Source organism: Sinocyclocheilus rhinocerous, unplaced genomic scaffold (assembly GCF_001515625.1).
Source record: "Sinocyclocheilus rhinocerous isolate Xijiao unplaced genomic scaffold, SAMN03320098_v1.1 scaffold57, whole genome shotgun sequence".
NCBI lineage: Eukaryota > Metazoa > Chordata > Actinopteri > Cypriniformes > Cyprinidae > Sinocyclocheilus > Sinocyclocheilus rhinocerous.
The window spans coordinates 1,408,759-1,436,630 of record NW_015652130.1 but is presented as its reverse complement, the minus strand read 5'-3'; the positions used below and the strand labels follow the sequence as shown (position 1 = coordinate 1,436,630).

Genomic DNA, 27,872 nt, shown 5'->3' with positions numbered 1-27,872 from the left:
GGGGCCCGACGCAGCTTGCGTATAGGGAGGATCGGCTCGGAGTACCTTCCTCTAGTAGATATAGAGGAGCTAGATAATGTATAATTTATGAATAATCTTAATGCAGCTCTTTCCATATAACTAATAGTGACCTGTCAATCTCCAAAATGAAACAAAAAAGCATAATAAAATATAAAATTAGCCCACATGACATAGATAGTCCATATGTGCATTCTATTCCAATTATATACACTATCATTTAAAAGTTTGTGGTCAGTAAAAAAAGAGAAAGAATACAAAGGTAAGAAATTAATACTTTTATTTAGCAAGGATGCATTAAATTTATCAAAAGTCACACTAATGTTGCAGAATGTTACAGAAAAATTTTATTTCAAAATAAATGCTTCTTTTTTTTTTCTACTCTTCAAATGCTGAAAAAAAATATTCAAAAAATATGTAACATTATATTTTTAACATTGATATTAATAATAAATGTTTCTTGAGCACCAAATCAGCGTATTCAAATGATTTCTGTATGATCATGTCACACTAAAGACTGGAGTAATGACTAATTTTAAAATAGACTACATTTTATAAAAATATATATTTTTTTATAAATGTTAAAATAATAAAAATGGTTATTTTAAATTGCAATAATATTTCACAATATTACTGTTTTTACTGTATTTTAAATAGCCTTGGTGTGCATACTTCTTTCAGAATACATTTTAAAAAATGTACTGACCCCAAACTTTTGAATGGTAAGTCTTCTGAAGTCGTATGCAAACTTTGTGTGAGGAAAAAATTAGAAATTTAAGTTGTGCTTCACTTACAATATAATGAGACAGTTCAGCCCTTGTTTGTGCCCAAAATTCAATATCAAAATGTGTTTAACAAATAACAAATGCTGATTTACAGTCAAATATGTTATTCATTTTGACAAAAGTGCATAGTCTGTTCCTTCACACAAATCTGCTACTTGTATTCAGAAGACCTGAAATATAACAAACAAAAAAACCCATACAGGTTCATAACAACATGAGGGCAAGTAAATAACAACAATATTGCCAGTATTGTGAACAACTCCTTTAAAAAGAGCAATAGAGAAACACTCCAGCATTACAACTCATTCCTGTTTCTAACACACAGTGCATGAAACCACCAGCCCCAAACCCAACGGAATGGCTAATATGATAGAAAATTCTGAAGGTGGAAGGGTGCATTTGAGCATGCATTATCTTCACTCAAACCGTGAAGCTCATGCATTCACACACTGTTTGACGTCTGCATAAAAAAAGCCTTGTGTTTCAAATAGTGAAACACAAGACACTGAGCTGGGCAAATCTAGAGTTCAGCCTTCATCATGAACACATCTCGGATAATCTGCTCAAAATATTTCAGATTAATAATTATCACTACACACACTGTTCTTGAAGAGATTGTTACTGGATTGCTGAATGATTAATAAAACAAGAAACACATTTATTGCCGGCCTCAAGATAAGTGTCTTTCAACTAAACCGGATTGTTTACCATCATCCTACTGGGAAATCTTTTGTTCGCTCGCATTTTCATTTTTACAGCAAAGCCATTGTTTCTAAAGTGCTACATGTGTTCTAGCTACTCACAAAGCCACATGTGAAACAGGAACACATCAGTGGCACTGATGTGTGAACAACATTGGTTTTGTTGTTATTGTTTAGCACATACGTGTGGTGGTTACTTTAGCTTGCTGCACGTCCAGAGCTCAGGCTGGTTTGGTGCTGGCTTTCAAACCAAAGAAAAAATGCACAAATTACAAGGAAACAGTGTCAGAGGTTGCCGTCATTCTGCCACTATGTGTGCAGTAAATCTTGCTGGCGGTTTGAAATACCTGTATTCACAGAAGGTATCATCATTTATGCCCTGGGACTCCAAGTCGGGGTGCAGGTCCTCTTTCTCTTTCACTGAATCAACACAAGAGAGCATTGTAAATTTAGAGAGACTAACAAATATTCTGTATCTTTCTATTAACATACATTATATTTATTAATATTATATATACACTGTGTATATACTATTTATTTATTTACATATATAAACACACTACCATTCAAAAGTTTAGGGTAGGTAAGACTTTTTAAAGTATTTGACAAGTCTCTAGGCTGCATTTATTTGATCACAAATACAGTAAAAATTTAATTGTAATAATATTTTTTTTAATGTTCAGCAGCAATTTCTCCAGTCTTCAGTGTCACATGATCCCTTTTTTAGAAATCATTCTAATATGCTGATTGGAAACATTTCTTATTATTATCAATGTTGAAAACATGTGGTGCTTCTTAATATTTTATATCATTATTCTTATTATTATTTTTATGTATTTATTTAATTATGAATTAATTAATTTTATTTAAAAAAATGCACTAACCCCAAACTTTTGAAAAGTATTGTGTAAAGCTACATAATTTGCATTTAATCAATCAAGAAATTATCAAGACATAAATTTATAAGTAGTTAATTTAAGTATGTACTGTATTTAAAGGTAATTTATTTAACTGATCAAGAAATTATCAAGAAATGCTGTAAATATGCTAACCTTAAATTACCTTTACATACATTAAGGTAATTTAAGGTTAGCCTGTAACTACATTTCATACCAACTGTTCCATTAACTTTTTCTCATTAATTATGATTATTATTATTTAAATTGTACTGCATGAGCAAGCACATCGGCAAGTTCATATTAACACATGTAAATGAACAGATCTGGCTCATGCTGTTTCTGTACATTAATTAGAAAACTTTCACAGTTGTAAATGTTACAGCGGTTAAGAAGATCCAGTTAAAAATACAACTACGTTATTGGGTAGAACCTTGAATCATACCCAATTTGCAGCCCCCAACGAAGATGTGCAAAATGTTCTAAATATAAACACATTAACACGTTCCATGTGCTGCTGTGATGATCGAGCTGTGAATTTGATATACAGTGTTTTTCCATCTTACTTTCAGTGTGTGTTTTTTTTACTTCTAGTTAACCTTTTGGCTTTTAGCGGATTCAGTTCACCTTCACAAAAGAACTCTGCAATTTTCCCCAGCAACTGATTTGTTTCATTGTGTGAGAGAATACCTGAGTACTTTCCGCCTTTATTTCGGTTCACAAAGCACGCTATGAGCACAATGAGGGTGAGCAGAGCTATGGCACACATGAGCCCGATGAACCAGCCCTGGTTGGAGATGCCTCCATGAATACTGGCCAGACCTGCGAGAGACAAAACATTCTCTTAGTTTGACATTTCCTGAGGACACTTTACCGAATATTGACTTCAACTGAGAACATCTTACACTATATGAGACACCAGGCAAACTCTAGAATGGAAATGTGCAGATATTAATAGTAAACTGCCAGACTGCATGTCTAATTAATCAACGGCAGAGGCTGATAAAGCATAATTCCTTTTATCAAGTCCACAGAACACATGCTCTGGGATGGACATGAGGCAAACCACGCATGATAATTTTATCACAGGACGTTGCTCGCACTCTTGATGAGATGGGAAAAGAAGAGACAAAGACGATTTTGCTTTGCATTTCTGTCATCTCGGAGACCACGTTCCCCTCACCTTTGGCACTGGTCCTGATAACGTCTTCAAAAATACTAGAATTATCAACCCAGCTTTTAGTCATAAGACGCACTGTGTATTCAGTCGCAGGTTCGAGCCCTTCAATGATGTGGAAAGTCTTAGAAGAATTTAGCGCATCGGAAATCTTCCAGTTACCTTCACCTACAGGATGTACATAGTGGGTGAAGTGGTGTTAGTATACTAAGAAATCTCTACTATATATACACATAATTATACTGTATATGAGGGGAGGTGAACAATTATTATGGCTGCCAAATTAGCATGTTCATTAAGTCATGCAATTGAAAATTGAACCTACAGGTATTTGTAAATTCCATCAAGATTACATTATGTAATTTACTCAAAAAAAAGACAGCCTTAATAATTATATTTTAAATATATAAACTATAAATTATTACTATGAAAATGAGGATACATAGATATAAAGATATATAGCTACTTGTAAATCTATGATAATTCTCTAAAAGCTACACAAATAACTAACGAACTATTTTATTTTTGATTGAATTTACCATGTCCATGACTTATTAATTTAATTTACAAGAACAAGGATGGAGAACAGTAAGAAACGCTTACGGTTGTTCATAAAGGCAACGTATAACTCTGACTCCGTCTGTTCTGTGCCTGGAATCCAGCTGATATTTGCAAAGTTGTGACTAACTGTGGTGCTAATATTCAACAAAGCTGAGAAAAGAGAGAAATGACACAGAGGGTTAGTACTGTAAATGACACAAGGAGGGGTTGCTTGTTAGATGGAGAAAGAGTGCCTTCTTTATTTTCTTTATATTCACTGTAATACATGAACTTTGCCAGATATCACTTCAACGAAATGCTGCTTATTGGCAGAGCCATGATTTCTAATGCATTAGAGTTGCAATGCACTGGTATTGCAGTAAAGGCCCGTTTGCACCAAGGATGATAACTATAATGTTAGAGTTTAGAAATCATTCCAAATTTAAAAGAATAGCATAGTCCACACCACAACTATAGCAATAACAGAACAGAGAAAACATATCGTTGGAATCACTTTCAAAATTAACATTAAACATATTGATAGCCAATCAGAATCCATCCGGCTTTAAAGTGCTCAAGCATTAAAAATGGTACCACATGCTTATAATTAACATAATGAAATTATGCAATGGTGTGGATGCTAATATAGTTATCGTTATAGTTGTCTTTATCTTTTTAGTTATTGTTCTTGGTGTGAACGGTCCTTAACGCTGTCCTAACCAGGCGTGAAATAATAAAAGCACATTTTCTATGTAAAGTTCTTTACACAACCTGTTTTTAAGTAGGTAGCCCCGCCCACAAGGAAACCTGATTGGTCCAAAGTACAGCTCTGCATAACAAAATATTGCGCAGCTTCATGTCAACTTGGAATTATCATAATGATATTAAAAACAAATAGATAAATAACAACTTGGAGTTGTTTATATCCTCGGATGAAATAATGTGCTTTAATGGAAACCCTCATAATAACTAATTCATAAATAAATGCATTTTACTAGTGTAGAATTAAGAAACGCTGGAGTGTTCAAACTAATTCTAAGTAATTACCAGTTTGACAAAGATGTGCTACTTAGGAGCTCATAATTACTGTCATTTTGTCATGTGAACACTAAATGTGTTTTGATTGGCTGGTAGCTTGTTACGATGCAGAGCATTTTTACTTTCATTGTGGTCAGACTAATTACTTGTCACTGGAAACCCTAGTGTCGCGGCTGGTTAGGACACAGCGTAAAGAAATGAACGTGATGGGATGGCACAAACAAATGGTGGATCTTTAGATGATAGAATGGAGTGCGGTTTAATTTCCATCAGAAACATAGCTGTGAGTCTTCTGTAATTAAATGACTAATTAACGACCTGAAATAATGATGTGCTCGTTACACTGGGCGAAATAAGAGGAAATAATAGAAGATCATTTTAGACCGAGTCGCAAAGTAATAATTACGCAGTCACCAAATTCTGAGAGCCACAGAAAGACCTGAATACAGCGTACACTGTTTCTATTCAGGAAGCTAAAAGTATTCGACTTGGACAATTGCTACCTTCACGGTGTGCCACCGGAGCTATATCAATCACAGATAACTTGTGTTTTCATCACCTTCAGGTGTAGCAATTAGGCAGACTGTTGTCTGCTGTCAAAACTCATTACCACACATCTCAATCACACAACACCTCTCCCTTTGGGCAAAACATGCAAATGGAACACATTTATTCTCAGGCTCTTTTCAGGAATCCATCTGCACCAAAGGACCGTGGCTATCCTGCCCATCGCCCCATGCTTGAATGACATCCTCTAATCGTGATGCATTTCCATCCACCCTGTTATTGCAGAAATTGCTTTAATCATCGGTGCGGTGTGACACCTTTGCTTGACACAGAAATGGCGCATAAATATTGAGCGAGCTAGCTGGAGGTTTGTCAGTCCGCATCTGCCGCCACAGCGGGAGGGAGGAAAGCTCGCGCCACACGTGTCCTGCGAGACTGGTCCCGAAAGCCACTTTTGTGGGGAAATTTAGCAACGGAATTTAAACGGCTTCCTCTTATCCATTTAAAATCCACTTCTGGGCTACATCAGCACTGCTCCTCAGTCCTCCGATAAACCCTAACAAATCAGACCTTGCCACTTCATCCATAAATACACTAATGTTTGGGGTCAGTAAGATTTTTACTTGTTTACTTATTTTAAAGAAATGTACAGTTTATTCAGCATTCCGACAGTAAAACTTGAACTTTTTGGTTTATCAAAAATTATACCACGGTTTTCACAAACATATTAATCACTGTTTTCAACTGTGACAATAATAGGAAATGTTTCTTGAGCAGCAAATCAGCATATTAGAATGATCTATGAAGGATCATGTGACACAACACTGGAGTGAGTAATGATGCTGAAAATTCAGCTTTGTAAATGACATTTTTAATGTATTAAAACAGAAAACATCTATAATTATATTTCACAATATTACAGTTTTTATTGTATTTTTGTTCAAATTAACGCAGCTGAGGTGATCATAACTGTAAAAGTTATTTTAGAGATATTAAAAAACAACCTTCCCAACCCCAAACTTTTGAATGTGTTTGTTATTACATAACTGAATATTTGCAGAGTTTACTGGCATAAAAAGCCCAATTTGTTTCTCATTTGTTCTTTCAGACTTGCTTTTGTGTGGTTTAGTACCTATAGAAGAAAGAGTAGCATTAGCCACAGGGGAAACAGTGGTTTTTCTTGGAGGAAATCGTGAGCCGGATTTTCCTGGAAAGAAAGACAGTATTTTAAATGGTTTGAACTATTCTAAGGGAGTGATGTGGCTAAGAAAGAAGCAGCCATGTGATGTACTAAACAAGCGGATGCTAAATGAAATATAAATATTTTCTATGTTAGATGAACTATAGCATTATGCAAGAAACATTTCGAACGGATCGAACAGGATTAAATGGAATAAATCAATTAGTTTCAGCTACCAACAAAGAGCAGATGACCGGTTAATAGTGAGATTTATCTAATTTAGCAACCATCAAGACCTATACTGTCAGCTAGACTCACACAAGGACAGGGCAAAAGAAAACAAAGCATTATGCTTCTACGGTATATGAAAATGAAATGATTACCCTATTATGAACACATGCATTTTCAAGATAGAGTCCTACAATACAGCTACAATTTTATTTTCTTGTCTAGTGTGTTAGCTATTTCTAGTGCTAAACAAAACAGAAGATTTCATACTGATGTTGAAAGAGGCCACATCTGTTGAAGCTGGCAAAACAAAAGCAATAAAGCAATGAAAAAGACATATTGCAAGCACGACAGAAAGACACTGAAATCACGACAACTTTAGTTCATAAGACAGCTTGTTTATAAGACAGCAGTGCCTGTTACCGAAGCATTAAAGCGAGAAAGCAATAGCAAGAAGCTTGGAAAATTCCATTCCGAAGTATTTAAAAATATGATGTCATATTTTTAAATGTCTCACCAGAAATATGAACGTATTAAAGAAGGGTTTTGAAAGGCATTTTGTATGCATCAGATGGAAATACCATGGTATGTGATATATATAGTAGGGAAAAACTGCCATATTCATTTACCATGGTATGTGCATGGAAACTAAGGTACTTCAAATAATACAATGGTTTCACCATGTTTTGTGTCCAAAAAACAGGAAATTGCCATGGTAATATGCCCAGAAATACACGGAAATACAGTACCAAGATACTTTTCAACTGTAACTGAAATCTACAAATACAAATAGATAAAGTACACTTAATGTGTATTTTGGACGTTTTCTTTCCACTAGTCTGAAAAAAAGACATGTTTTGAAAGCAAAATAGCCCAAAATCTCAAAATCTGACAGTGCATGAAAGAAAAGAAAAGAAGAACAAAATACCAATGATTTTGCATGTAGTGCCTTGCTTAAAATAATTTTTCTTGGCAGCATTGTTGTTTGATGTTATATATTAGACATTAATTTACTGGTAATTTGTACAAGGCACTTAGTCGAATACACCATAGTTTCATGGCCAAAAAACATGGTATTACTATGGTAACATGTCCAGAAATACATGAAACAAACATTAACTATTTTAAAATAAGACATTATCTATCATATGCTCCCGATTGCACATAAACAAAACATTTTTTTACTAACTGTATTTGAAATCAGCTGATTTTCTTGATGTATACTGGTCATGTTTAGGCAGTTGTTTCCCATTGACACGTAAAGATATCTCCCCTCACATCAGAGCAGTCATTTGTTTTCTTGACTGTTTTCTATTACTCTGCCGAATATTGGAATTACACCTTGGGATTTTCATCTCGATCATATTTCTTCCGTAAACACAACTTCCATATGAACCCTTGGCGAAACGGAAATAAACAGCACTTTATCAACAATCTGCTAACTGCCGATGATAAGTATGGCAGCGTGAACCATTAATCATGATAAATGTGCTTTAAATTCACAGTTGTGTGGTTTTTTCTTTTAATATATTTTTTGATGTTGATTACCAACTTATTTCTACGTCTGTATTAATAACAATCCAGCATTTCCATCCCCAAAGGCAACATATCATTTATTCTTCCTTTTTGCAGGCAAGCTCTTACCCTCAAATCAATAAGCGCTTGGTCTTCCAAGACAGTGATGAATGCAGCCCAGTCGTACACTGTTATTATATTGTTTAGCTATAAAGAAATGCTTAGATGGGCATATGAAAAGCTTGGTGAGATGGGAGGTCGAAATAATGTCCCCTGCATTCGCCGGGTCGATGCCCATAACAGCAACTTGGTCATCCATGTCAGAGCGCCAGATTCCCTGTCCTTTGGAATGCCACAGGCTGACACCCCCGAGACCCCCCCACCCCTGAGCAGCTGCTGCCCGTACTCACTCGCTTCGGGGACAGTGGTGCGCTCCTCGCTGACAGCTGGTCCGCAGCCCACCCGCGTGCAACACCGTAGGTAAAACTTGTATTTGCTCAGTGCTTCCAGATCCTGGAGGTGCAGCTTATTGCTGTCAGCAGAGATGTTGAGGGTCATCAGAGAACCTAGTTCCTCTGTGTCATTTACTAAACAGGAAAAGGAAAAAGAGCATACCGTCAATGCAATCTAAACTATTTATATAGTACCACATATTAGAATCCATTGATGATCACACAGATAATAAAAAATAAAGCTATGCAGCAAAGCGGCATGTGTTCATCATGTGTTATGGCTGGTCGCTCAGCTGGACTGGTTGCAGGAAGGCCATGTCATTGAAATGTCAGACGTGTTTAGTCAGCCAGAGGGCAATTTTTTTTTTCTTCTTCTGACACAGACACAGACTGACAGTCTGCACTAGGATTGCCACAATACCCAAAATTTGATAGTGGACGACAATAAGGTTGTCACGATACTACTGTATGTCTTATGGTATGATGCAAAGCATCACAATGTTATTGTATGGACTACATGTTGTGGCTATTTTTTGATTACATAAAATATAAATAAATATTTATAAATGTATTTTATTATATTAATTATTTTTATATTTCACCACCCCTCCAAAAAGAAATTGCAACTGAACACACTCCTTTCATTAAGTTAAATATGAATAAATATTAAAACAAAAAAGTTTTTCCAAGCAATTATTGGTAAACAGTCAGCACAGTCAACCTACTCAGAGTGGATTGAACTAATTCTGTTCAGCTGTTCTGAAACCGAAAACTCAGAGTTTCCAATCTCAGGGTAAGTCAACTCAGAGTTCAAGTTTTAACTCAGAGTTTGTTGAACCTCCTTTCTGGAATACACCCCAGAACAGAAATCTGAACATTGGATGAAGCCAGGTTCAAAATACATTTTCACCATATTTTTAGGGGAAAAATTTCAGGCAAATGATTTATGAACAAACCCTTCTGTAAAAAACTTCAGAATATAGACAAGAATAAAACTGCAAGTTTGGTGTATGTAAGTGCTACTGAAGTGGAGATTTATGGCTCAGTGCATGAGAAAAACTAAAATTTTGAGAAAACAGCCTTTAAAGATATGTACTGTAATTGAAATCGCAAATAGACAAAGTGTAATAAAATAAACACTTAAATGTGTATTTTGAGTGGTTTCTTTCCACTAGTCTGAAGACATGTTATGGTAGCAAAATAACTCAAAATCTCTAAATTGAGTATAGCATGTAGACACAATTTTTTTATATTTTGACACAAACTAGATTTTCTCTCTTTCTCTCTTTTTTTTTGTTGCATTCACTCGTGACAAACCACTTCTGTTTGCATTAATAACCCTGGCAAGAACTGCAGTTGACCTTTCACGCATCACAGCAAGGGACGAGCGTTATTTACAGATGATGCACACACATAAGCATGTGTGCATTTGAAAGTAGCTGTTAGTCATCAGGCAGCATTTGTGTACCGAATTGGGTACTTCCAATTAAAACATCATTTCTTATCCATGTGCTAATGATGTGTTATTGAGCTATTATGCTTATGTTGTGTAAACACGTTTGGGTCTGCACTGCAACATGTTCTGGAGTCCCCCTTTCCTTCAAACAATTCCCAATAAGTCTGTCAAACAAAAATAAATAAATAAAAAAACACTATTTCTGAATCTTCCAGTAATTCGCAATGTGTGAATTGTTAACTCTGTGCGATTTCGGCATAGTTGGATCTGGCTGCGGGCCATCTGTGCAGTGGCTCTTTAATCCCAGTTGCTATTTTCCATTCAACGAGTACAGCTGTGCGCTCTCTCGCCAGCATTTTACACACCACTTTCTTCAAGGGGACTTCAATGAGCCCACTTCAAAGGGAGCACAATGGTTCTAGCAAGCTCTCCTGATGAAAACGTCACTTCTTTTAATACACAACCTGACACTTGGCCTCAATGATCAGCAGCAGCATCAAACACAATTAGCTGACTAGGCCTCCCAGACTGTATGCATCATAATCAGCTCCGTCATCACTCCTGCTGGGATCTGGTTGCGTGTTGAGCGGTGCACGTGCCCAGCCTGGTGTTGTGATACGATGCATGTAGAACAGCGTAGGGTCAGTGCGAGAAAGCGGGTCGGCTTGATCGCAATGGTATACCAGGTCACGAATGTCTTGTCATGAGCGCTTTGCAATACCTATGTGCCAGGATCGAGTAGACCAGGGTTGTGAGGGAACTGCAGGGATTTCGGAAAGTGAATAATTCATTAAACCACACATTTACATTTAAAATCAAATCAAAATAAAATGCTTACGAAAAATACTTAAATATTTTATTTGTTTACCTGCATGTCATGTGACCACTAAGTGACATAAGATAACAAATCATTAAAATATTTATTTAAAATCTCAGGGGTTACTTCAAGTAAATCTTTTAGGTCAAAGGGGTGACAAAAAACGTTGGCAATTCCTGGTCCAGACAACGAGCAGACCTTATATTTCTAAGAAAAATAAAGAGAAACCAATTTTTTTTTTTTACATTTTCCCTAGGGGCATAACCAAATCTGAAAGTGGTGGGATAGCACATTGTAAAAAATAAAAAAATAGCTTTGCGCATGAATATTAATTTCATGTGGTTGTTCACCCAGTAGTCTAACTGATTTGACTTTAAGTAGGAACATACTGCAATCATATTTTTCATTTATTTTTTTTTTATTAAAATGTCTTTCGAAACAAGATTTTTCAATCATTTTTCTATTTTTCTTTTTTTTTTTTTATATATATTACATGAAGTTGCTTTCTTGTTTCACTAATTTTTAGAATTTTATTTTAACTATTTTTTTTTTAATACCAATTAAAACTAACTCAGTGTAGTAGCCATCGTATTAACAAGGCTTGAATGCTGATGATGCTTGCACGCTACTGGTTTACAGTGGCTTCTGATTGGTCTAAAAGTTGTTTTTATGTGGTCGGCTGTAATTATTCTTAATCTTATCATTACACTTTGAATATCAAAATCTATATCTTGAAAAAAATCCCCTGATATTTACAGATATGCTTCACAATGTTTTGCTTTTCCCTACAGTTCATCACTTACCTATTAATACGATGCACATTGCTAACCAACTATGTTTATGTAATCAGCAGTGTTTCTCACTGTAAATCCTAATTAAAACCAAAGCATACTCTAATGACATGCAGTAAATAGCTGTTTAATTCACTAGTGTGCCTTCAGTTCGATATAACAGGACCTGTATAATAAAAATAAGCAAATTGAGTGAGGCAACTTTAACAAGTCAAAGTAATTGTTTTCCATAAATCATTTAGCAAATATACAACTGTGTCTTATTGAGGTCCTGTGCAGTTATTTTCATAATACTGTAGTCTCTGTTGAATTTAAGATGCAGCTGCCAACCCTAAGGTAGGTGGTACAACAATATCTCCTAGTGGTGAGACGTAGGCATCACTCGATGTAATGAGACATAAACCATCAAAGAGCACTTTGCTGTTTTTGTATGTCCAAATCCGCATCTGCATCACAGGGAACATGTTGACACAGGGCAATAGCTTTTTTATGCTCTGTAGTCTGGCCCTTTAAGTGACATGAACAGAGTCCTAAAAACCTTCAATGCAAATCTAGTGGTTTGTGGTTTCACTGTAGAATCGCTGTAATGACCAGTAATGCCGCTGTGTCATGGGCCACGTCAGAAATGAATATCAGTAATAAGAGCTGTTTACTCAAACCCCAGCGCATAACCCTCACAGCAAGATGCAGACGTTTATAGTGAGGGTTATGAACAAATTGGAAATGCAATGTTCACATACTTAGCTGATATTGGAGGATAAAGCCAATTATGACTCCATTTGCATCAACCGGAGGAGACCAGGTCAAGGTGACCTTGTGTTTCTGGATGTTTGTAACACTGAAAGCAGCTACTTGACCAGGAACTAAAGGTAGGGAAAGAAACAAAGAGTTGACAGTTATATTAATAATTTAAAGGAACATTTCACACAAAAATGGTCTATCATTTCTTCTGTGAAATCTTCCCCTATATCAAAAGCCTCACATCTCATTTGCATTTCCAAATATTCAAATTAGCTGTCACTAGAATGGTCACATGACAAACCACAACCAACTTCTGCATCCAAATTCACATACTTATACGTATGCCCTAAAAGTATGTACTCTTTTTGTAAAGAAAAAAAAACACCTTTGAGTGTGTAGCAGAAGAGCAGGCAACCTTTGGGACATACTACTTCATGATAATTGTGTCTTTAACAGAACGCACTGTCGTTACATGCATCCTGTCACCATTTAAACTGCCCTGTCATCATCTTGTCACAGTCAACATCTTCCATATTTAATTTCATTTAATTTCCTACCATATTGGAGAAAAATTAAGTAGCATGTTGATCTGGCAGTCAGTAACGTGCATGACACAAGTTAATGACCAAACGTATCTTTATAAATGTTCGCAATGTTGTTGCAGATGCAGATAAACGAAATAAATATTTTTTTCATTACTCAAACCCCTTTATTTAAATATTTCTACTTAACTATAGGTCTCGCACATATGCCATGTTTGTAGTTTTTGAACACTTTTTATTCTTATTTGTAGTTATAATCAAATTTTTGTCCAATGTGTAATGGGTTGTGGGCAATACTAGTCATTAGCGTGTGCACAGATTTGCAACATACTATGATTTAGGACACAATAATTGTAATTTTGAATACTATTTAGCATTATAGTATGCAAATTGGGACATAGTACATGTATTTTTACGTAAACTAAAGGCTGGAACACACTACACAAATGTTTAAATCGGAACATATTTTACAAATAACATTAGGCATCATACACTTGTCAACGTTGGAAATGGTTACATAGTACAACTTGGCATCATACTGTATAATGACTGTGGATTACATACTACTAGAATTTTCAAAAACAATAAACTCACAGAAACATGACAAATGGAAAGAATGTGTGTTCTAAAATCGCCTCAAAAAACAAATGTGTTTGATATCCTCTGACTGGACAGATAGTCTGAAGCTAAAAAAATCTGAGTCTGTGCCCGAAGTACATGATGCGATTTTCTATGAAATCTGTCAAATCCAACTGCCCAAAACCTGCAGACTGGCTCTGACTTTCATCAGCTAGCATCTACTCATCCTGACTGCAAATCAGGGGAAAACTGCAAAAGCCTTAACCTCACAGAACCAAATGTATTATGTTTAGCTCAAGTGTTCACACACATCCTCTCCTCACTCACCTCCCTCAGGTGTTTTGAAGCTGACCGGATGACTGCCAGGCCCGTTTCCTCTGCTGTTAAAGGCCATGACAATGAGGCTGAATTCAGAGAACGGCCTAAGCCCTGTGACCACCGCATGGTTCCTCTCGCCTGAGAATGTCAATGTGTGCTTGTCGCCATGTGTTTTCTTTGAGTCCAGCAGACTACGAAGCCTCCAATAGCTTATCTATAAATACAAGAGATTAGATTCGTCCATAGGTAGTGAAATACAGCTGATGAGTAAAACAACACCACAGTTTAATACATGTGGAAAGCTTTGACAGCTTGCTGGGAAACAAGATGAGTTCAAGGTCAAAAAAGGGGTCACTGGCCTTTAAACCACGCATGGCTAAAAAGCAAAACACATGTTGGTGTGGAATTACCCTGTAGCCCCCCAGATGTCCATTGAGTTTGTCCTTGTGAACATGCTCCCATCTGACCTTCATCATGGTGTTGTTCATCACGTCTACGGCTACATCCTCTGGAGCAGCCGAGGGGACTATGGACGAATCACATGCAAATGAAATATTACAAATAGCTCTATAAAGCTGCTTTCAAATTACACTGTTCCTACATCAAGATAATGCCAGTGAATTAGATTCAGCTATATCCATGAAATGAGACCAAGAAATGTGGTGTAATTTTGAGGGTAATCATGGGAAAAACTGAGGCGGGTGTAATAGTTGTGTATGTGGAGTTATGGACTATCATATTGTTTTTATGCTTTGTAGCTACATTTCGTTATCAAACACTTGGCAAATTGGCTACACAACAGTGATTTACCATACACAAATCTAAGTAATCTATATAAACAACATATCACATTCACAATCTCACAGACACCATATATGACACTTGCTAATGGGAAGAGATTTGATTATAATGGAATAAAACCTAAACACCAGTGTTGGAGAAGCAACACTGAAAATCTACCTTGCCAAGCTAAGCTACATATAAATGAAACATAATTATATTAAGCTTTTCTTTTGAAAAAGTAGCTAGCTATATGATGGAAGCAATATTTTTTGTCCATAAATAACTTTAGAGTAATATTTATGTTGTTTTGTTTAAAAAATTTGCATGTTATGATTCATAAATTTTACCTTTTTATATCATACCAATAGTCTGGATTTCTGTAGACAGAATTTTCTTTCTTTTTTTGTGGACTATCCCTTTAAAGGTATTAAAAGAATTGTGGTGACACTTTATTTTAAGGACCAATTCTCATTATAAACTAGTTGCTTATTAGCATGCATATTACCAGCATACTGACTTTTTATTAGTACTTATAAAGCATGACCATATTTTAGATCCCTTAAAACTCTTAATTAATAGTGAATGTGTGTTCCCTATTCTAAAGTGCAACCAGAATTGTTAACAGAACAATTAAGGAATCGGAAACGATAAAACTCTGCCATACAGGGATTCAGACAGGTGATTCATTTTATGAATGTGGTCATTTACTGTACATTAACTGTCCAAATGAACTGATTCACTAGAATGAATCATACTTTCATTCCATCAGCTTGCTCAGATTTAAAGCTGCATGTGCAAAACCGCAATTTATCATTCGCTAGTTTTAGCTAGTTAAGAAAGAATTAAAAAAAGAGGGAGAGACTGAGAGAGAAAGGGGGACTAAACTAATCGTACTGCACAGATATGTAGTGACCTGAGATAACATCGAGAGGGCAACTCCAAAAGAAAACTGAAGGCAAGAGAATAATTATAGCCACAAATGTAAATAGCTCATAGCCATGATAACATTTCATTTGTTAGTCTACAAAGACTCTGAGTGAGGAAATCGTTCCCCCTTGTGCAATTTAATATCCTCAATAAGGCAAAACAAATCGGCATATCAGCGCAACTGTTTGGATATTGTGTAAAGGCAAGATGGTATTTCATCAGTGTTCTCTGCCCTCTAGGTTTGTTGATATTCTCCTTTCTCCTGATAGTTTCCTTTTACAGGCAATGCTTATTTGCAATGCAACAAGACCCTTACAGACAAAGAAAAGGTTAGAAAAAAATAAGATACGTCTTTCAAAATCTTCACCTGCTTTGTATGCTCTCAAAGGTAAACATGCACAGTGCGTTGACAGTGAGTGAAATGTCAATGGCATTGGCTTATTTGAATGCATGCTCATCTCCACAGCTCAGACACAATAGAGGTTCTTCCTACTTACAATCCTCTCCTGAGTACGCTGTTATTATTTTGGGGTCCGGACCCCAGCCCACGTGGTTCTTGGTCTGAATTTTGATCTCGTAAAGGACGAACGTTGGGGTGTTTTTAACCAGAAATGAGTGCCTCTTCACCATGTGCTCCGTCCAGTCCTCTCCGGTGCCTTGTCTTCTGTAGCTTACTTTGTACTCCAGACCAGGCCCGTTGTGTTCAATAGGTGACAGTGGCTGTGACAGGAGAACGAAAGAGCTCAGTAAGTTGACAGGAAACAGTAAATCAAAGGAAATAGCATTTAGTTCTCAAACACTTTGTGTTTTTATTGTCTCAGCCTCAGAGGGCATGCTCACAGACCGTATGCTGAATATTGCACACAAAAAATGGCAGAAATCAAAACTTACATTTAGACTATTTAGACTATTATAGTTAGTAGCAAATTAGCTACTGAGATACCGGCAAATGGAACTGTATATTCATGCTTTGTTTTCTTAGATGTGTCTGAAACAATCATGTGAAATAATAAATTACCTTTCAAAAGTCTGAGGTTGGTAAGATTTTTTTTTAAATCTCAGAAGTCTCTTGTTTGATCAAAGTGGAGTAAAAACTGTAATGAAATATTATTACAATTTAAAATAATAACTTCCACTTTAATACATTTTAAAATGTAATTTATTCCAGTGATGGCAAAGTTGAATTTTCAGCAGCCATTACTCCAGTCTTTAGCATTAGACGAACTTTCAGAAATCATATTCAATATGCGGATTTTGCTCAAGAAGCATTTCCTACCTTAATATGTGCTTAACATTCCCCAAAAATTTGATTTCTCACTATTTTCAGTTTTTTTATTATTATTATTATTATTATTATTATTATATAATTAATTGATTTTATAATTCATTTTCTTCCACTTTAATACATTTTAAAATGTAATTTATTCCAGTGATGGCAAAGTTGAATTTTCAGCAGCCATTACTCCAGTCTTTAGCATTAGACGAACTTTCAGAAATCATATTCAATATGCGGATTTTGCTCAAGAAGCATTTCCTACCTTAATATGTACTTAACATTCCCCAAAATTTTGATTTCTCACTATTTTCTGTTTTTTTATTATTATTATTATTATTAATATATAATTAATTGATTTTATAATTCATTTTTTTTCCATGCAGGTCTATTATTGTGGAAACTTCTGGAGAATGTTCAGTGCTGATATACCTGGTTAACTGTCAGCGATTTTTCATGATGTCAAACATTATAACAACTGACTTCTATTAGCAAAGCTCTAACAGCTAACTATGCTTTTACAATCACCTTGCAGCAAAAGACCGAACAAAATGCAATTATTCACTAATATTCACCATTAACAATGAGATTCCTCGTATTAGCATGAAAAGGTGGCCAAGTAATAGCTCAGACACTGTAAAATATTTTTACCTTTATGTGAAAATCTAAATTTATGTATCCCGTTCCTTTTACTTTTCAATCAAAGACTCACTCTGGGCTCCTTTTGATGGGAACCTGTGTCCAGAGAGATCCATTTCAGCAGGGCTTTGTAACTTTCCCAACAGCACGGCGATAGAGATAGCTGTGTTTTGCTATGCAAAAACTCCTATCTTGGGGAATACGCTTATCGATAATTGGAACCTAACAACTGACACTGTTAGTTTTCTCTCCCCCTCTGAGAACTAAATGAAATTCAGTATTTGAGAGCACTTCTTTATCTGTGCAGCCCTTCCAGTGCTTTGAACTTTAGATATTCCCGAAGACTACTGGAATTGAACGTTTAGCATCGTACCTCCCAGTTGATATCCATTTCATGGGGCAAATGACCTTCGATCTTGATATTTTCTGGGTTCTTGTCGGGTGCTTTGGAAAGAGCAGAAATATGGATTTTGTTGGAGGTGAAATTGTTAGTGGAAGAAAGAAAAATGGCCTGTGAAATATGCACTTTAGACTGGAGCTTAAACGACAGGGAAAATCAATTATCTCACAAGTTTGAATATTTTAAAGTTCAGTAGGCGATGAAGTTGGCCTCACTGCTATCTGTAAAGGCGGCATGGTTAGGAGAAACAGTAGGAAAGCTCATAGATACCTGATGCTGGAGTTTTGTATCTTTCAGTGGCCTGGCTTGGCCGACCTCTTCCCACCTCATTGATGGCATAGACTCTAAATCGGTAGTCCACGTGACTGTGAAGCTTCAGCAGAGCGGAGTGATGGTTTCCCGGTACTCTCATCATCTCCCTCCAGCTGCCCGGCTCATGTTGGCTTTCCTCAAACTCTATAACAAACTCTGCACAAGGTTTAAAATTAGAACTGGAGTCAATACATGCACAACATTTTAATTAACTGGATTTTGTCAGGAAATATTCTTTAAATTGACTGACTCAAACAGACTACTTTAGGTTAAAACCTAAATGAACATTTTTGTTGAATGGTAAATCAGATAGAAAACAGACCAGTAACAGTAACAAAATAGTAACAACTGTGCATTTCCAATCTTTTATAGTGCGTGAGCAAAATTAATCTGTCCATAAACTGCATCCCAGTGCAGCTGTGTGATATTCATTTTGTGTAATACTTTGTAACGCCCCAAATTTACATATAATTTTAATGACATTTTACACTACCATTTCAAAAGTTTGGGGTCAGTTAAGACTTTTTTTAAAGTAATTAATACTTTTATTCAGCAATAATGCATTCACTTAAAAAGTGAAAGTAACAGACATTTATAATATCGTAAAAGGTTTCAATTTCAAATAAAATATTTTCTTTTGAACTTTCTGTTCATCAAAGAATCCTGGGGAAAAAATTAAAAAAGCACCACAAATGTTTTTATCATTGAAATTATAAAATATGTTTCTTGAGCATCAAATCAACATATTAGAATAATTTCTAATACATGATGTGACACTGAAGACTGAAGTAATGGCTGATGAAAACTTAGCTTTGCTATCACAGGAATAAATTCAATTTTAAACTATATTAAAATAGAAAAGAGTTATTTTAAATTGTAATTGTTTTTACAGTGATAAAAATGCATCCTTGGTGAGCATAAGAGACTTCATAAACCTAAAAAAAATTACCAACCATAAACTTTTATGTTGAGTCATTTATATAATATATCATTTATTTCAAGTCCTTGTCTATAATCCGTACGTAGTGTATCCAAATTTAGTAATACAGTATATGGACAATATGAGTGTTATGACTATGTTACCAGTAATGGAGCTGTTATGGTCATCTCCTGGAATCCACTGCAGTTTCACACTTCTGCCATTATGTTCGGAAAGGATCACATCCTCTGGTGGATCAGGAACATCTAAGAAAACAATAAGTTTTATTTAGGGCTGTCAATTGATCAAGCATCTCGAGTTCAATCAGATTCATTACATGATATAGTTGCTTTTTTTTGTTTTTTTTGCCATTTTATAGATATTTTGGAGACAGCGGGAGAAAAGAAGGAAATGAATGGGAGAAGAGGGAAGTTGGGTCTGGGAAATGACTCCAGCTGGTTTCAAACATGTCAGAGCTCATGCACTACCTGCCAGGTCATGTCTCCAGCTAGTTCATTTGTACAAATACTACATGGTGCTGTCTTATTAAGGGTATAATTCCAGCCGTGCTGCAGCAGGTAGCAGAATCCCGCCTGCGTCGTGTGCTGAACCCAATTCAGCCCTCAAAACTTCTGTCCATCTTTACTTTCCTAAAATGTGTAGACCAAAATCACATAACTCACCCACAACTGAAAGCTGTGCAACCGCCACGTCCTGATCGACTGGTGTTCTGGCCACACAGACATAAAAGCCCTGGTCTCCAAAGCTCACATTAATGATTTCAAGCACTCCATCGTTCAGGATATATCTACAGACACCAGCAAAGACACTGATTAGATAGCTCTGATATTCGCTACTGTAAAAGAATGACATCCTGTTGTATTTTACCGTGCGTTCTCACTGCCGTTGAGGGCCATGCCATCTTTTTCCCAGAGAATCTCAAAGTCATCACCGATGGAGGGATCGAACTCTGCCTGGCATGAAAACTGGATAGTGGTTCCGGCCAAAACCCGCAAATCACGTGGAGGATCGACTATTCTGGTGGGATCTGACAAGGAAAGCAAAACTCATTTTGGATTATATGGATTAACTTAATTTGATTGATTTTTGAATCTAGTAAACCCCTTGAACTTGATTGATTTACAAGAGTATATGTTTCTCTTACCTTTGACTTCAAGTGTTGCGGCAATGGCAACTTTGCCCTCAGTGTTTTGAGCAAAACAAGAATACTCCCCCATGTCCTCTTTCATTATGTTGTGGATCTCCAGCGAACCATTCTTATGAACAGAAAACCTTTCTCCTTCCACTGCATTGGCACTGTCAGCTTTACTCCTGTGCAACCATAAACCAACTGGGTCATTTTCAGAAAACAGCACTAACTGTGTGAATAATAGTGTTCCCCTGTCTTTCTAAAATCTCAGGGAAAAAAAAAAAAACTCACTGCACCTAAAAGCCTGTAAACCACAATAATCCAAATAGACAAAAAGTTGGAAAAAACTTTTTTTTTTGCCCTGCAAAAAATAACTAAAATAAATAAATAAATAACAGTGCCTAATTAGCACTAAAAAAGGTGACCAAAATGTTGCTCTTCCTTTGCATTCGCTTTTTTTGTTGTTGTCTTTTTTTCATCTTCAGTGTTTGCACGTATTTTTTTGCAACTTTGTACTAAAATATAAGTCTCACAGGACAAAAAACATACATTATTTAATAGATTTCACTCTGAACAGAACTTTTAAAATAAAACATTAATTTTATTTTTAGAAATACTACTGTTCAAAAGTTTAAGCTCCATAAGATTTTAAACAAATAAATAAATAAATAATACTTTAACTCAGCAAGGACACTTTCAATCGTTCAAAAGTGACAGTAAAGATATTTATATAATTGCAAAAGATTTCTATTTCAAATAAATGGTGTTTTTTGGACTGAAAAAAAAATGGTTTCCACTAAATCAGATATGCTGAACATACAGCTTGGAATAAATTACATTAAAGTAGAAAACGTATTTTAATTGTAAGAATATTTTAAAAAATATATTGATGCCTTAATGAGCATAAGAGCTCTTTTACAAACATTAAAAATATTGCCAACCCCAAACTTTGAAACCATAGTGTACATTTTATGAATTCAATAAAATGCTCTGTTTGCTTTCTCTAACATGCCACCACAGGCAACACTTCTGCTGTTACTGCTTTAACTTAACAGTAGCATACTTACAGATCCACATGAGTAGTTTACCTCATTATCACAGTGCTGAACACAGCCTGAGGGCCCACCCTTGAGTAAACTGCTTCACTAGCGCGAAACCACATGCAAGACACTCTATCACTGCAGCACTAACGCCTCTAGAACTGTGCTGCCCTCTGCTGGCCTGTGCAAATACTCTACTCACCATGTTATACTGGATGCTGGTGAGCTGAAGACCTTACAGTGCATGACCACACCTTTCCCCTCCACTGCCATATATTGCAGATTGTTTTCTGTTAAAATCAGGGGCTGGATGTCTGGGGAGAGAGTTATCAGCATTGCACCATTAAACATGACAAAACACGATTGGATTAGTCTCTTTATCTCTTTTCTTGTGATGCACATTGTTATCAGTTTAGTAAAAAAAAGTCCTTGTCCTTGGAAAAGCAGCTTCCTGCTCTATCAGGGGAGGTAAGCGGGTTTGAGAGGGAGAGAGTTGAGATATGTTTTTCTGCTTCTTCTTTATTTAATTTCATTTTCCCTTTTCATATTTTTTTTTAAAGTGAGGATCCTTAGCAGCTTATTTTATCTCCCAGATGAAAGCAACACATGCTTTGGTTCTCGCAACTGAATATGAATGGAGGAAGGCGAAATTGTTCGCACATAAAAGCGTCTGGCTGCCTGAGGGAGAGTGTGTCTGGAGATCAGAACTGACAGAAGAGCTCCACCCTAAAGCCTGTGTACTATCATGAGGACCTTACGCTCTCTGAACAAACCCAAGGGCCGTCCACTGTCCATATCACACCTCAGCTTATGGCTCTGTCCACACTAACAAAAAAACAGATGCTTGTTCACAGCCAAGCAACACCGTGGTGTTTTTATGTGATTTTTTTTTTGGGCCTAGAGTGAATGAAACCATGAATATCCCATACGTAGGCACTTCTAAAATGAATAATGCAAGGGGCATCTCTTAAATGGATGGAGGCTGAGCCTAATTTTTTTTTTTGTACTATAAACTGCATTTAAGCATGGAACAAAACATCTCTACAAGCAAACGATAACACCACCTTAAAGCATATTTCCTGAATAAAAGTCAATACTTGTCTCTTACTCATTTTGGGATGCCGATTCCAAAAATCACGTTTTGTTCTAGCATGTTACACTTTCTCATAATTGAATTGTATTGTATTTATTTAATTATTTATTTTTTGGCTCTTGACAGCCGTTTGTAAGGTGAAGTCTTATCTTATCCTTTAATCACCAAACATGATTTTGTGAAAAAAAGAACACAATGGAAAGACTTTATTGATCATTTTTAACTTTGCACCATCAAATTAATAATATCAAGTCTTTTTTTGCATATCAACAGAAATTTCTTTTCAACATGCAGATCTGTGTATTATTGAATGCAATCACAATAGTAGATTATAGCTCATCTCAAACAAGGAAGACACCATATTTCATTTGAATGCGAATAGTTAAAGCCGTGTACAGTTTACTTACTCATAATCATGATGTTGGCATTGACTAGGATGGTGCCGTGTCTGTTTGTGGCCTCACACTGGTAAACAGCGCTGTTTTCAGGCTTTGCGTTGTGGATGGAAATGGTGCCATCTTTTAAGACTTTCCTATTGGATGTTGGGACATCTGAAAATGTGGGTTAAATGATTAGTTAAAGTACAGTATGGCAGGATATCTTTATAAAAACTATTACTGTAAAATTATCATCATAAGGAAATTGATTATTTAAATGCAATTACACCCATGTACATAAAACAAAAAAAGTGGTGACAATTATAGTTTTCATTAACAAACATTGGTACATTACACAGTACAATGCTTGCCGGGCCATTTTATATTGTTAATGAAAGGTTCAGTAATTAGGAATGTTTACCGTTCAGAGGTTGGCCATTGACCCTCCATGCAACGCTAGGTTGAGGATTTCCTTTCACAACACACTTGATCACCACATCAGCTCCAATTGTCACCAATTGACTTTGAGGTTCAATCTCAAATTCAGGAGGCTCTGTTCATGCAGAAGAATCACATGACATAATTTGATTAGTCAATTGTGGCATTCAGTGGTTAGATATTTCCTAATAGTCACTGATGTTTGAACACAAAGAGTTGTTAAAAGTCGAGAAGTCGTGTGGCCTGACCTTTCTTGTTGCTTGAAAATATAGATATATCTATCCCTCACAGTCTCGTTTTTTCTGTGTTAAATTCAATATGGCATTTACTCTAACTAAGGTCTGTATTGGAAAAATACAGACACTATATGTAATGAAAATACAGAAACACTAAATATAAGGTTATCAGTTGTGAACAGTAATCTGATATATGCATGCATAATTGTTCTCTTAATAACCTGAAAATGATCATTTATCATACCCAAAATTATCACTGTATCCTTGTATTATGTTAGGACTCTATTTCTAGTTGTCCTAATCATGCATACTTTGTATTTGGACAGAAGATGGCGCTCTTTTACTACAAAGAGTGTCTTTAATACAGACATGATATTGAAACCATTTATAAACCAACACTGGCGCATTTACTGTGGTTATATTATGAGATTAATGTGATCAATAATATGACTCACCCTCTACTGTAACATGAAAATAATGCACAACCTCTCCATGGGGATTTTTGGCTCTGCACATATATTTCCCTTCATCCTCCTCATTCACCATCTCTACAGTAAGCAACTTCCCATGACTCTCCACCTCGGCTCTTTCTGGAAGCTCGTGGAAGCCTATTTTAACCCACTCCACTTTTGGTGTGGGGCTGAAAGACAGAAACAATCAAAACATTTTAAAGTCTAATAATAGCGTTTTGTGTTCAAACAGACATGAAGTATTCAATCATTTATATAATAAGTATTTTGATGCATCCATCTAAATGATCTTAATTGCATTTTTTTAAATTTTTTTTTACAAAATAACCTTTTTAAACATTCCTACTAGATTTCAAAAGCATTTCAAGTGGTATAACTGAAACGAATGCCAAGCTCTTAATTAGATTAACAAATTAACTGAATTAATAAAATGAATTAGACAATGACACTTACAAGCCCTCTGCAATACACTCCAACTGAAGATCTTCGCCTTTCATCAGATATGTATGTGACTCCTTTGCTGTGGGCGTCAGTAGACTGGGCTTCCTCTCCAAGAGAGAGTTTGCTTTAGAACAGATAAAAGATGACATATATAAATATGCATGAAAAATAATATAATATAATATAATATAATATAATATAATATAATAGAATATAATATAATATAGTTGTCAAGTTGTCTCAGTTGTGGTGATTTAAATGCTTTAATTACTACACCAGTAGCATCACCAAAAAGAACTGCAAAAACACTGTTTTGCATTAATAAATTACTCATGAAAAATGTTTTAACAGAAAAAAAAAAAAAACAAGTATAGAGAATGAGTCATGGATGAACCTATGAATTATTCCCATTGATTACAGAAAACCTTTGAGATTTTCAAATCTAGGCTAAAGAGTAGGCAAGTATGACATGACATGGAATGAGATAATTAATCAAAACTAATTAAAAACAAAGAAGCTGCTCTACGCCCATGTAGCATCCCTAATGAATGTCACTCACCGTAACCTCTGCCGCTACCAGAGTCTGAGTCCTTCAGTAACTTGTCTTGGATGAAGAAATGGAGACAAATAAAATATGTGTGGCAAATGCAAAAACAATAGATAATATGGACATGAAATACACAAACAAGTCTTCGCAGGAAGTATTATGAAAGTACGGGAAGCATTGATATCTTCCAAGCTGATTTGCTGAAGTCCAGCAAGTGCTTGGAGATTGACTACATGAGAAACTGGGGGGGTGTATCAGATGCACATGACCGACATGTTTGAAATTGATGCTGGCCATGTAAAGAAATGATCATGCTATGCAATCAAACTCTTAAAGAGGAGTATTTTAACGTACTGCTTTTGACCACGACAGACATGGCGGTTTTCTGGACGATGGTTCGTATGCGGGGGAAGGCAGCAAAGCAGCAGTAATCTCTGCGACTGTCCGTCTTGATGGCGTTTGAGAAGTACAGGTTCCCGTTCAGACCAACTGATACTCTCTCGTCCTGCTCGATGTGCTGTAGACCTGTGATGTTCAAAGAAAAAAAAATCTAATGAAGCTTATAACACTTTTAGCTAAGTAACAATGACATTAGAGTAATAATATGATTACTTTAATGAGCATTAATAGATGTGGACAATTTAAAGAATAGTTCACCCAAAAATTTGCTCACCCTTAGGCCATCCAAAATGTAGATGAACAGATTTAGTGAAATTTGGCATTACATCTCTTGCTCACAAATGGATCCTCTGCAGTGAATGGGTGCCATCAGAATGAACGTCCATCAACTGATAGAAACATCACAATAATCCACAAGTAATGCAAATGACTCCAGTCCGCCAGTTAATATCTCGTGAAGCTGTAAACAATGGTATCGTGTGGATTATTATCTGCTGTTTGGACTCTCATTCTGACGGCACCCATTCAATGCAGAGGGTCCATTGGTGAACAAGTGATGTAATGCTTAATTTCTCTAAATCTGCTCAGATGAAGAAACAAACTCATTTACATCTTGGATGGCCTAGGGTGAGTAAATTTTCAGACAGTTTTGGGTGAACTATTCCTTTAAATAAGTAATATAATTTGTAACATTATTAACATTGCATAAATCAACTTTCTTTTACAGGGAAAGAAGGTTTTCAGCATATGTGGGCTTGCATTCTCTTCATTTGCTTAGCTGCACTAACATAGTGTTACTGTTCACAGAAGCACTAAACTAAGCTTATTGTGCTCAGAAGCTCTAACATAACTTCACGAGTATAAAACTCCTAACACATTCAAATCTGTCTTTCTGCATTGCAAATAACATTTCATGTCATATATTCGAAACATCTTTCACGTGGGAAAGCTTTTTTAATCTTAAAGTATCTTTAGTGTCACATAGCCAGTTTTTCCACTCTTACACACATTTGTCTGTTCAAAAGTAATAAATTATTTAAATATTATAGCATTAAATTAATAAATATTATTGTAATTATTTATTTTAATATATATTTTAATGAACAATTAAATTAATAATATAAAAATATTCATAAACAATTGTTTCCAGGTGGGTTATTAAAAACCCACCCTACTCTGTAGAAGTACTGTAGAAGCCAGTCAATCATTTTAACTGTGCAATATTGATTAGATGATCACTGAATGCACTGTGGGCAGACTGTGGGCGGGCACTTACGTATTGTCATCCAGTAGATTTCCAGCGGGGGGATTCCTTTAGGTGGGTTGCACTCCAGAATGACTGACTGACCTTCCATAACCTCAATCGGATCGATGATCTCTTTAGGGAACTTTGGAACATCTGCAGAAATCAACAAGCAAAATGAATCGATACATACCATTATATTCCATTTTTATAAATTAAATCACCATTAGGTGGCAGTACTTTCCCTTCTAAAGGCATTCCTGGAAAGATTAGTTGTTCCAATTTCCCAAAAATCTGCCAATATCACATCACTCTGCTGCTGAAACTGTACGTGTCAACTGAGTGATTGAAAACTGGTCTTGTTTGGTAACTGATGACTCTTTGCTCTGGTTACATCTGGGGAGATTTATGTGGTGTATTTCAGAACACAATGAGAAATGTGACGTCGAAAAATGATGGAGAGAGAGGAGAAAACTCATTTTTCATCAGCCCTCTCCTCACGGTCCATACACACTGTGATGAAAGGGAAAGAAACGCTCCAGGGTTTGTAGCGGACCAGAGCGGTTGTTTTATTGGACACTGCTCTCTAAATCATTCCGAAAGAGTCGTTACGGAGCATACAGCACAAAGTTATACATTACTTACTCGGAACAACGAATTCAATCTCTTCTGACATGGCCGTTCCTAACTTGTTGGTTGCAAAGCAGCGATAATTGCCCTGGAATTCTGTCAGATTCCCATTATTGGGAATGATGAATGTTCCGGAATCATCTAATGTTATCAATCTGAGGTCCTGATAAGGATCAAAGTCTTGACCATTCTTTGTCCACCTGAATCTGAAAAAATAATTAAACAGAGATGATCAGTAATTAAATGACATATCACTCAGCGTGTGTCCTTTGAA

At 35.9% G+C, this 27,872-nt stretch overlaps 1 protein-coding gene across 10 annotated transcripts in view; it reads right to left on the bottom strand.

The window, feature by feature from the left end:
• Nucleotides 1–27,872, bottom strand: part of LOC107713520 (neural cell adhesion molecule L1-like protein) — an 88,200-nt gene that overhangs the window by 1,108 nt on the left and 59,220 nt on the right. For 5 of the 10 annotated variants that reach the window (XM_016519046.1, XM_016519048.1, XM_016519047.1 and 2 more), the window contains 26 exons: nucleotides 27,614–27,804; nucleotides 27,002–27,124; nucleotides 25,681–25,851; nucleotides 25,339–25,383; nucleotides 24,792–24,903; nucleotides 24,324–24,508; nucleotides 23,616–23,747; nucleotides 23,225–23,368; nucleotides 21,927–22,038; nucleotides 20,700–20,866; nucleotides 20,423–20,582; nucleotides 20,218–20,342; nucleotides 19,699–19,800; nucleotides 18,574–18,771; nucleotides 18,277–18,347; nucleotides 16,489–16,711; nucleotides 14,692–14,807; nucleotides 14,291–14,495; nucleotides 12,842–12,964; nucleotides 8,996–9,172; nucleotides 7,341–7,370; nucleotides 6,795–6,869; nucleotides 4,181–4,288; nucleotides 3,584–3,745; nucleotides 3,091–3,222; nucleotides 1,852–1,924 (listed from right to left, as the gene is read on the bottom strand). In XM_016519046.1, the coding sequence (XP_016374532.1) occupies nucleotides 1,852–1,924; nucleotides 3,091–3,222; nucleotides 3,584–3,745; nucleotides 4,181–4,288; nucleotides 6,795–6,869; nucleotides 7,341–7,370; nucleotides 8,996–9,172; nucleotides 12,842–12,964; nucleotides 14,291–14,495; nucleotides 14,692–14,807; nucleotides 16,489–16,711; nucleotides 18,277–18,347; nucleotides 18,574–18,771; nucleotides 19,699–19,800; nucleotides 20,218–20,342; nucleotides 20,423–20,582; nucleotides 20,700–20,866; nucleotides 21,927–22,038; nucleotides 23,225–23,368; nucleotides 23,616–23,747; nucleotides 24,324–24,508; nucleotides 24,792–24,903; nucleotides 25,339–25,383; nucleotides 25,681–25,851; nucleotides 27,002–27,124; nucleotides 27,614–27,804 (3,462 nt within the window). Of the gene's footprint in view, nucleotides 1–1,688; nucleotides 1,746–1,851; nucleotides 1,925–3,090; nucleotides 3,223–3,583; nucleotides 3,746–4,180; nucleotides 4,289–6,794; nucleotides 6,870–7,340; nucleotides 7,371–8,995; nucleotides 9,173–12,841; nucleotides 12,965–14,290; nucleotides 14,496–14,691; nucleotides 14,808–16,488; nucleotides 16,712–18,276; nucleotides 18,348–18,573; nucleotides 18,772–19,698; nucleotides 19,801–20,217; nucleotides 20,343–20,422; nucleotides 20,583–20,699; nucleotides 20,867–21,926; nucleotides 22,039–23,224; nucleotides 23,369–23,615; nucleotides 23,748–24,323; nucleotides 24,509–24,791; nucleotides 24,904–25,338; nucleotides 25,384–25,680; nucleotides 25,852–27,001; nucleotides 27,125–27,613; nucleotides 27,805–27,872 lie in introns of all 10 variants that reach the window. The other 5 variants (XM_016519053.1, XM_016519050.1, XM_016519054.1 and 2 more) reach the window with 5 other exon arrangements.